General features: G+C 34.8%; 1 protein-coding gene across 1 annotated transcript; it reads right to left on the bottom strand.

The window, feature by feature from the left end:
• Positions 1-17: 17 nt before the first annotated feature.
• On the bottom strand, positions 18-11,204 carry LOC137393786 (alpha-L-fucosidase-like). The gene is made up of 8 exons (XM_068080478.1): positions 10,783-11,204; positions 10,386-10,492; positions 9,222-9,349; positions 8,798-8,928; positions 7,918-8,017; positions 7,272-7,402; positions 4,085-4,255; positions 18-744 (listed from the first exon to the last, which is right to left on the bottom strand). Exons 1-8 carry the CDS (start codon positions 11,148-11,150, stop codon positions 471-473), a joined length of 1,410 nt encoding a protein of 469 aa, XP_067936579.1. The 5' UTR covers positions 11,151-11,204; the 3' UTR covers positions 18-470.
• Positions 11,205-11,681: the final 477 nt, after the last annotated feature.

The following is an 11,681-nucleotide window of genomic DNA, read 5'->3' as shown; positions in this document are numbered from 1 at the left end:
GCAATTTTTACATCAGTACAGACAATGGCTCAGCCTAAGAAGTAAAACTGTATTGCCTTAAAAAATAAAGGTGTAACATAACTGTATATGAGAAGCTGATTCAGCAATCAACGCATATTGAAAAAATTATATTTTAATTTTCTGTAAAATTTTAAATATATGAGATATTTTAAATATTGTAAAACACATTATGCAAAAATAAAGAAAGTAATTGTGAGACAAAAATAATAAACTTATATCATCACAAAAAAGATTGACGGATGAGCGAGGTGTAAAATAGTAAAAATATATTTACACAAAAGAAAAATAAAAGTTAGCTATAAGTTTTACTTTAGTTACCAAGATTGTCTAGTTTGAATACCCAGGCAAATAGATGAATATAATGTTGTTGTGTGGTTACTATTATTTCATAACTCCTCTTCCTTCATGTTCTAAAAGCATGCAACAGTGGATAGGGCAAATATGTGCAATTAGTTACCCAGGTTGTCTAGTTTAAGGACCCAGGCATAGAATGAAGGTAACTTGTTTGGTGGAATGTAAGGAAAGTTGACTACCAGACCAGCCCCATCACTCCTGCTGTACTCAAAGTACTGATTAACACCTGAGTATCCAAGCATGCTAATAATTGTAGTAGGGGTAGCTATGGGGGCACCCAGTGTAAGTTTATTATTCTCAGGCCATTCGAGTACAAATGCATAGACACTGTATCCACTTGATGAACTGTTTGACTTCTTCTGTGTGTACCTAAAGGAATATATAAAAGCTACATGTATAATTATGATAAAAGTGCCAAGACTGATATTATACATTTAAACCGTATGAGCAGGTAGACCAACCTCACTGTAATCTGTAATGTAGCAGTTCTACTTGCACCATTGTACAAAGTTTTTTTAATATTGTTACAGTATTAGTAAATATTGATACAGTATTAGTAAATATTGATACAGTATTAGTAAATATTAATACAGTATTGGTAAATATTGATACAGTATTAGTAAACATTGATACAGTATTAGTAAATATTGATACAGTATTAGTAAATATTGATACAGTATTAGTAAATATTGATACAGTATTAGTAAATATTGATACAGTATTAGTGAATATTGATACAGTATTAGTAAATATTGATACAGTATTAGTAAATATTGATACAGTATTAGTAGCTAGAAATTCCCGTCATACAGCCCACGACCAAAGTGATATTGGAAAAAAGAAAGAGTACTGATGGTTGAGGAATGCAATATTAGCAGTCAAATGGCACTGCAGTGCAATAGGATAACTGCAGTGGTAGCTGTTATGTACTGGGTGACGGTGTTATTATGTACAACAAACAGCAATAATGAAAGGAAAAGATTATATGTTTGTATCTCTCCCCCTGCAATAGGAAAAATGCAATATTAGAGGTAAAATGCACTGATATTATTAGAATAACCAATATTATTAATATAGTAATACAGTAATAATAGAAAACCAATGCACAATTTTGTTTACATTTCAAAACGTCATAGCTAACAATATCAAGAAATTGTGATATTTATATAGATTTTTAGAAAATCTATTAAACCAAACTATTTAGAAAAAATAATAACAGTAACATATTGCCCATCATCGATGTTGTTAGTGTGACTATAACACTTCAATAGTCATCCAAACTTATAATTAAATATTGTAATAATCTCATAAGAATCGTTAGAAAAAAATATCATCGTCATTTCTTTTACTTTCACTGCTTTGGACACCAGTTAGAATACCAAAGTACTCTGTCAGTTACTTTGAAATCGTCAAAAAAGAAACGATTATATTTCCGTACTTCTACGTTAATTACAGAAACCTTCGGCAATTCGACAACGCTATAGACTGGTGAAATGTGCACGTTATTTTTTCGTGAAATGCGCACAACTTAATGGTCCTATTCTCTGTCGCTCGGCGTTTCATTTGCCGGTTTTGATTTTGATAAAAGTAAGGCTTGGCCAGTTTTAATAATGATTTTCGGCCAAATTAATCTGTCTATTTGTGTATAATCCAATCAGATGGGTAAGTTTGAAGATACTGTCGACAATTTTCAAAGACTTAGTAACAAATTTAAATAGGCTTATATGTGTTTTGTATCGTTATTATACTTAAACGACTCTACAAAAAAAATGGTTAAATTTGTTGATGAGATTGCGATACAAGGGTTTGCGACGTTGTTGATGAATAATTTTCGTGAGTTGTGTGACATGCATTTATCATAAAACTCTCAAACATTCGCTCCGCTCGTTTGGTCGTGGAAATATTGATACAGTATTAGTAAATATTGAAACAGTATAAGTAAATATTGATACAGTAAATCCAACGAAAAGTATTTTGAGAATGAGGGTTTGTTAAGGCATTGAAATAGTTCACATATCGCTGTCTCAGTTCTCAAATCAACTAACTACGAAAACGGAAGAAATTGAGATAATTGCATTTTTGGGTGTTTATAGGGTTACAAATATATGGACAAATTTTCTTTGCCTAGTTTTTGTTTTTCTCTGAGATCTCAGTCATACAAATCAGCTAAATGGGTTTATTCTACAATTTCGTTAGAGCTCAAACCAGTCAACTAGTTTGTTCAATACAGACTATATGCTGGGTGTCCGTAAAGTCTTGATACAACTTAAAAAACTCATTACTAAGCAGGTTGAGATATGTTAATCTGATTTGTTTTATTTTTATCAGTGATTAGTAAAGATTTTTTGCTGAAGAAATTCCCTTTTTTTTGCAGTCTTGGTTTCAGATAGTTGAAATTGCATATAGTGTTTTGTAAAAACTGCTTCATTGCATATACGCAACTCCCAATCAACACTGCTTCGTTGCAAGACTTGCACAAGCATGAAGGTTGCAAATAAGAAGCAAAAGAAAAATTGTATTGAAAAAAGTGAAGTTTTAAACCAGATATTTAGGGGAGTAGGTTTTGGACTTTAAACCATATTATTCAAAAAAACTGAACCTAAACTTTTACAGCATTTTCCGTCATCAATATTGAATCTTGTTTTTGAATACCGCAAAATGGTGCTCGTATTATTATCGGTTCTCCTCCTTTATATAGCACTAAATATGGTATGTTGTAGCAAACCTTGCAATGATGTTGGTACCAACAAAGAAAATGTGATGTTATTCGCCACTTACTCAATACAAAACCAAACAAGAAAACTATGGAAGTCACCCTTTGGGGAAAAACACTTCAAAAAGTATAGTGAAATGACAAAAACAGGGCATTATAATCTGGTATGCTACACCAAGGTGAAGAAGCTTGTTTACCGCGCAGCTAAGACCTCAAAATGTTTCCCACCATGAGCACACGAATAAGCCTAGTCTAAAATTGAATTCTGTTTTAAGTAAAACCCTGTCAAGAGGATCCTCATCTGAGATCAGATTAGCCAATGCTCCAGAAGACAAAAAGGGTGATAACGTTAGCTGAAGCAAAAGTGAAAGATCTCGAGTCAATGCTTCCTTTTTTGGCAGAAACAGACAAATCATACGTAAATTTGCTCCTAAAATAGACTAAATTTACTATCATAAACTTGTGCTTATGTACCTTAATGTCGTAAGACTATCTGGTTGTTCATCTAGAGAAAGCAAATACAGTATTTGTACACTATAAACCAATGTAATTCTATGCGCTTGTGCATCTTCAGATGCATTGTTATGCTTCAACGATATACCAGTTGGCTGCTTTGCGCTCCAACTTCTAAACTAGTTTGTGAACAAACCAGTCAACTGGAATTATGAAAATGAGTTTTAGCCACAATGAATACTGAGAGGATAAAAATATTTTACTTATTCATTGTCATCCGTGTCAGGATATTGTTTACTGAATTTTGAAAATTCTAACTAATATTAAAATAGAATTACAGAAAACCAAAACTTGTAATCCATTTTGTGAATGTAGCTTTGTGTCCCACATGACTGGTTTGAGAACTCAGCCAGCGATATAGCCAGAGCCAGATCTTCAGCCAACACAAGTTTGTAATAAACTAGAAACCAGTATTGCCGAACATTAACAATCCCAGCATGCACTAGAATATAGTGTCTTCACCAGACACCAGAGCTCACTAACCAGATGTTCCCAGTCGTGGTATCATTCTGATATCTCCAGGGTGAACTAGCATATACCGCTTCTCCATTGACTTTAAGCCACGCCCCCATCTGTCTCAACCTCTCCTCAAATATTGGTAGAATTCTACCATCATGAGTTGGTCCAACATTGAGAAGGTAATTTCCACCACAACTGAAAGTGATTAAAAGGAAAAGTCACACTTTTACTAAATACATGTATATAGACGGATGCAGCAGTGTAATCTAACAGTTGGATGTTCAATACAATAATTTTCTCAAACACGATGGCATTGCAAAAAGCATTTCTTTCAAACCATTTTGCAATGTAAACTGTCACTTCGACCAATTGTTTTTTATTAATATATATTGGCTGTAAGAGCACATAATTTGTCGAATTCAAAGGTCATGAACTGGCAGCTTTATTTGAATGTTGTTCTGTAAAATAGGGTTTATTCACGCAATAAGCAATTAGTTCCTTACAAAACATCTGTTCTCGCTTTGAATTTATTAATTCACAAAATCTCACATATTTATATCATAAAAGCTAAAAAACAATTCATAGATTTTCATGCTGCCGCTATCAGAGTAGTATAAATATTAATTTTATTGACAGCTTGTCTGTCTGTCTTAAAAACAGTAATAAAAAACCTCCAAAACGCTGCAATAAAATGAGATTTTACTAGATTTATGCTTAATCCAAAGTAGTGTGTTAAAGCTGCCAAATAGTGCTCAATGAGTGATCAGAGCTTAAATATAAAATTTATTCATGTAAAACCTTAGATAAAAAACAACTTCATTACTATTAGTTTCATGTCTGTTACGCAGACAATCATCAGATAAAATTGTTTTGGTCCAACTGAGTTATATATAAGAAAGGTGTAATTACTATAACGACTGATAGCTATGTAATTGCATTTCGTAGTGTGTATTTAGCAGAATGTCGGCATGTGGAAGCTAGCTCATTACGCTTGTTGAGTGAGCTCATTTCTGGCTTTGTGAGGATGATATACTTTTCTGATATGCACAGGTTACAACGCTTGGTGGCTGGGTCGTATGGCCTTGCGTGTTGAATGATTTTCCATTTAATCGTATACGGTGTGTTCAGGCCTTTTAGCTGCCAGATGTAGTTACTAAGCTCTGTGGCAGATTGCTTGTCCTGGTGCCTGAAAGATGATATGTGGCCGCTGAATCGTGTCTTAAAAGAATTTTCTGTGAGGCCAATATAACTTTCTGTAGGTTTGCTACCGTCGTCTGCGGTGACTACAGCTTGGTAAATGAGCGACTTGCTAAGACAGTTTCCTTCGAGAGGGCATTCATTTGGTGCACGACAGTTGCATGTTTTGTTGTTTGCTGGGTGCGTCGAGGCGTTGTTCAAAAGCTTCTTATTGTGATTGTTGATGGTTTGTTTGATGTTAGGCATGCAGCTGTAGCCAATCTTTGTGTTGTTTCTATTAAATAGCTTTCTTAGAGGGTGATTGCTCGGAAAAGATTTATTTAATATTTTGATGAATGTCTGACCGATGTTATTTCATCGGTCAGACATTCATCGGTCAGACATTCATCAAAATATTAAATAAATCTTTTCCGAGCAATCACCCTCTAAGAAAGCTATTTAATAGAAACAACACAAAGATTGGCTACAGCTGCATGCCTAACATCAAACAAACCATCAACAATCACAATAAGAAGCTTTTGAACAACGCCTCGACGCACCCAGCAAACAACAAAACATGCAACTGTCGTGCACCAAATGAATGCCCTCTCGAAGGAAACTGTCTTAGCAAGTCGCTCATTTACCAAGCTGTAGTCACCGCAGACGACGGTAGCAAACCTACAGAAAGTTATATTGGCCTCACAGAAAATTCTTTTAAGACACGATTCAGCGGCCACATATCATCTTTCAGGCACCAGGACAAGCAATCTGCCACAGAGCTTAGTAACTACATCTGGCAGCTAAAAGGCCTGAACACACCGTATACGATTAAATGGAAAATCATTCAACACGCAAGGCCATACGACCCAGCCACCAAGCGTTGTAACCTGTGCATATCAGAAAAGTATATCATCCTCACAAAGCCAGAAATGAGCTCACTCAACAAGCGTAATGAGCTAGCTTCCACATGCCGACATTCTGCTAAATACACACTACGAAATGCAATTACATAGCTATCAGTCGTTATAGTAATTACACCTTTCTTATATATAACTCAGTTGGACCAAAACAATTTTATCTGATGATTGTCTGCGTAACAGACATGAAACTAATAGTAATGAAGTTGTTTTTTATCTAAGGTTTTACATGAATAAATTTTATAGATTTATGCTTATATTTATTGTACATTTACTTGAACTCTAAAATAAAAATAATAAAAACTATGTACATAGAAATAGCTATAACTGCTTTTAAATAATTTCCCAAGTTAACCAATTGACTGCAAATTTCAATCAGCCTGACGAAATGCTCCGTGCATTGACATAACTCTGTTACAAATAAAATTGTTGTCGTCTATGACTGCTCATAACACGAGAGCGGTAAAAATATTGGATGTGATAACAGTTATTGGTAAGAAAAAAAAATATATCAACATTCAAGCATTTAGTCTCGGATTTTCACTACCAAAAATATGGCTGTTGAATAGAATTTCAAGTGAAGCTGGCAGCTGTCCATAAATAAATGAAACCACGCTCTCTGAGCAGAAGTAGAGAGGCTCAGCATAATAACTGACAATGATTTCTTGAAAAATATCAAAAAACAAAACTATGTGTGTATAAGAAACGACTTGGAGAAACGGTTTAGATATATTAGAAATACTAGCTATATCTTGCAAAATAAAATATGTATTTTTAAATTAAATACTTGTGATTATGTTACAAATCCAATCGCTATAACAATTAAACAGTATATATGTTAATTTAAGCTTCACATAGTCTATGTTGGAATAGCTAGGCATAGCTACGAATAGCTAAACACCATCCATCTTCTTTATCACCAAGACTGTACCTCCATTTGCCTGTATATATTATTAAGGGACGAGTGATTAAAGCCAAAGCTAGTAGCTCCAATTTATCGAAAAGGTTTTTCCAACTAGCAATTCAATCCCGCGCATGAGTTCAGAAAACGTAACTGTATTGCGTACTTACCTGCCTTTGAATGTTGTAAAATATGCTCTCAAACACCGATGACTTACCTGACAGTTTCAGCAATCTTTGTTAGAATATCCGTGATAGACTGATATCCATCCAGTCCAACATTTCTCCCATAGCCCCAAGTTGCTAGCTGCATCGTATCACAGTTTTCCCATTTCTTCTTCTGCAGTTTCTAATATATCAAACAGAGCAGTAAGAACATAGACACAGTGACGGATTAATCTATATCTTCACAGGCCACAGACATCTGATACAGTATTGGGCTAACAATGATGATAAACAGCTGATATGATAAATCTATGCGAAAAGTTATCTACACCATATTAACATCAATTACAGCTAGTAATGATATCAACTCAACCCACCAACACAGTAGCATATGTATTTAGTAATACAAGACTGAACATGTGTAGGTAATAGACTTACTCTGTTAGTAATTCTAGCCTTAGGGTGCACACACCTATAATAGATTTACCCTACAATCAATCCTAGCCTTATGATACACACACCCATAATAGATTTACCCTGCAATCAATCCTAACCTTATGATACACATATCTATAATAGATTTACCATGCAATCAATTCTAGCCCTAGGATACACACACCTATAATAGATTTACCATGCAATCAATCCTAGCCTTAGGATGAACACATTCAATAAATTTATTTTATTAGAAATTCTAACCTTGGGATTATAACGATCAAAACAAGTCCAGTATCCACCGTGAGCACATTTACTTCCTATTCCCCATCGATCATTGACAATGATGGTATCTTTCACAGGACTACAAATATTATACTAGAATTCTAACAGGGCTATTTAAGAGCCGGCAAGATTGGAGTTGACGATATATGCAACCAGTTAAACTCTGCTAAAATTATTGATTTCATGCAAACTGGCGCAGCATCTAATGTTGGAGTTGTCAATCCCAGCTGGTAGGTAATACGAGTAGCCAAACAAGTAAATTAACATAAAAACTCTTTTGAGCGTTGTGCTGCGATTCAACTATATGTTTTGTTACATACAATCAAATATTTGTAATACAAGCAGCATATCCAACATCACACATATTATATTGTTACTGGACGCAATGTCTTAAATATATTGGTACTGTAGTTCATGGTGACCACTTGAGTGATGGTCTTTGGACAATACTCACATATGATTGACTAATTTCCAACAAGTAGCTAGCAGTGAATTATTCATCAAAATCATGATAGCACACACAAGTAATAATCTCTCCTGAATAACATCATTCGTCGTAGCTACTTTCTCAAACATTTGATCAAATGTACAGCAGCTCAAACCACACACCAAAGTTAACAAAAATTTGTACAAGCGTACAAGTGCCCAAGTGCAGCGTTTTACATTCCAATTTAGCTGCAACAAAGCTTGTGTAAAATACACAGTATAATTCTAGTTTTAAAACTGGTCAATCTCGAGATCAAAGGAAATATTAACAACCTTAGCACAGCTAGTGACCAGCTAAGGCACTTCCACACTGTCTCTCAATTAGAGACACAACCCTTTGACAAATAACCTTGTAGTTTCCTCATAACCCCACCTGTCATTGTAAAGCCATGCTAAAAACTCTTTAGACATGAAATATTCTACGCTGTCACGCGGATTGTCTGACCAGAAAAGATCTGGTTTAAAAGTGTTTACTAGTTCCTTTGCTTCCGGAATCATCTTTCCCTATGAGCAAAGAGCAAAATACATGTCAGTCAACAGCCATGAACTTTTTTAACATCAACACCCAATCAATATCTTCATATCCAATTGAATAAGTGATAGTGAGAGATGAGCCACTGAACTAAATCCTGACCCAGTTGCGTAAACAAAGAGTGTGCACTACAATAATAAGGCATTCAGTAGATCATAATCCACTGAACGAATGACACTGAATTGTGGCTTTGAAAACATAGCGACTGTTTTCAAAGCCAACAACAATAATATGCGCGGAACAAAAGATGAATTACGAGACCAACCTTTACATAGAACTGAGTTGAAAAGTGATTATTCTTATCGAGAAGGTAGAGAGGGTTGCTCATGTCCACCATGTTGTGGTAAAGTCCCAATTTCAGATCAGTTTTTCTCACAGCAGATGTAATTTCAGCTGAAAGGCACAATGTACAATAGTCACATCTTGGCAAAAAATTTTAAACAAAGGATCAAAATTAACAGAATCTCAAATTAATTTAAAGAAGGCCTTAAGCAGTTATTAGGCTCAACTTAAATCTTTAAAGTTACCAAGATGTGATTGTTATTACATACATGTATATGGTTGAGATTTTGACGTTTGAGGTTTTGAAGCTGGTTGCAGGTATTGATAACAAGTTTTGAAGTTGGTTGCAGGTGCTGATAACAAGTTTTTAAGTCGCTTGCAGGTGCTGATAACAAGTTATTAAGTCGCTTGCAGGTGCTGATAACAAGTTTTTGAAATTGCTTGCAGGTGCTGATAACAAGTTTTGAAGTTGGTTGCTGGTGCTGATAACAAGTTTTAAAGTTGGTTGAAGGTGCTGATAACAAGTTTTTAAGTCGCTTGCAGGTGCTGATAACAAGTTTTTGAAATTGCTTGCAGGTGCTGATAACAAGTTTTGAAGTCGCTTGCAGGTGCTGATAACTTTTGCAGTAGTTGAGCTAAAAATTTTATGATGACAATCAATCTTTATGTCATAACTAACAAAATAGGACTTGATCAAACCATTGTTGTTTCATTGTCGGCTCAAGAGGTGTTACCATAGACAAGTTATTATATCGCTAAAAATAAGAGTGGTATTAACCTAAAAGGAGGTGAGCCTTACAGAATTCTTGTAAAATCGCAGAATGAGTCAATTTGTATGCACAATTATGAGTTATGCACAATTATGAGTACACGCATTTTAATTTCAACAGTTAAATAAATGCAATGATAAGTTTTTATGCCAAACTTGGCTAAAAATTAGTATATTCTGCTAACATTAGTAACATTTATTGGGTCATGAGCTCATGCAGGAATCGTGCATCAGTTATTGCTAGAACTTTACATCTTAACATCTTTGTCGAATAGTAACATATGTGCCCAAAATGCTCTGCCACCTGCATATTATCAATCACCTACAATGCATCTATAAGTAAAATAAACCATTTAATTTTCTTTAGGTCAAGCTTACCAACAATATCTTTTTTGGGCCCAACATTCATCGAGTTCCAATTGAAAGAGTAGTTTGAGTTCCAGTTGCAAAAACCTTCTCGATGTTTAGATACAAACACCACATATCTGTAGATGGACATTTGAAAGTAATTTCAAATCAATGAGAAAACAGCAATGTTTACTGAAAAGTTACGTGCAGAGCGCTACTATCCCTCGATCACAACATGAAACAATTACTCTAGCTGTTAACAACAATATGAGACAGCATTAAGAAATAAAGCATTCGAAAAATAACTTTTCGTTCTTGAAAGATGTAAGCGATTTTTAGACCAAAGCTACTAAAAGTTGATAATTGAATTACGGTGAGAGCTTTGGATGTTAGGGGTTACGTTCAATCACAAATATCGACAGCTTACTTTGCACCAGAATCTTGAAACAGGTCCACCCATTTTTCAGCATCAAACAATTCTGCTGTGAATTGTTGAGCAAAATCACCATACGTCCAGTCGTCTCGATAATTTTTTTTCATAAAGTCATAAACATAGTCGCCTGGCTTAGAAGCCTCCCAAGCTTGCCAAAATGTTTCTGCAGCAAAGCCATGACTCAGAGCAGGAACAGAAAAAACTCCCCAATGAACGAAAATACCAATTTTTGCTTCGTCGAACCATTTAGGAAGCGGACGAGAATCTAGGGAATCCCATGTTGGTTGATATGGGCCATCAGAATAAGAATCCGTGATAAAAATCAGTAACGTAAAAACAGTCAGCAGTGAAGCCCAATTCATTTTTGGTCTGAATACTCAGTAGTTTTTCTATCAAAAGTATTTTTGTAGCTGTCGAGATTATTTCGTAACTGAATATCAATATTCAGTTGTGTCTCCGCATTATATCGGCCTAAACAATACTTTTGTCGCCAATAAATCATCTTTATGCTTGATCGGTTGTGCTCAAATTTATAAGAGATTTTTCGTCTAAGGGTTATCGGAGAAGTTTTGTTATTTGCCCTTAATTGTACAAAGTGATTTCGCCAAAACAAAGGAGTTGCTTTCTCGTATAAACAATACTTATGTAGAGCTGTATATACGGCATAGACAACTATAATAGCTATAAACTAAAAGTATAGTTAATAGGTCTTTGATATACGGTAACTAGTCGGATGTCCGGCGTTGTACGGATGATAGAATAATTACCTAATGAATTAGAGTAACAGGCAAGCGAGATCGTAACTAAAACAATACCCGTGTTTTGTACCAGCTTACCAATCATTACACGTAACAATAAACAGTGCTCATTATTAAGCCTAAGCAAGCGCTCTT

The sequence above is a fragment of the Watersipora subatra genome, chromosome 4 (genome assembly GCF_963576615.1).
Source record: "Watersipora subatra chromosome 4, tzWatSuba1.1, whole genome shotgun sequence".
Taxonomy (NCBI): Eukaryota; Metazoa; Bryozoa; class Gymnolaemata; order Cheilostomatida; family Watersiporidae; genus Watersipora; species Watersipora subatra.
Note: the sequence above shows the minus strand (reverse complement) of the source record. Positions and strands in the feature narration are given on the sequence as shown.

Bases quoted from the DNA above. Each gene is read 5' to 3' on its own strand.
- LOC137393786 (XM_068080478.1), bottom strand. From the start codon at position 11,150: ATGAATTGGGCTTCACTGCTGACTGTTTTTACGTTACTGATTTTTATC. The intron at 4,256-7,271 runs GTAAGTCATCGG...AATCACTTTCAG, and splicing joins AAGATTGCTGAAACTGTCAG to TTGTGGTGGAAATTACCTTC. The intron at 745-4,084 runs GTTAGTGAGCTC...ATATTCCTTTAG, and splicing joins ACCACGACTGGGAACATCTG to GTACACACAGAAGAAGTCAA.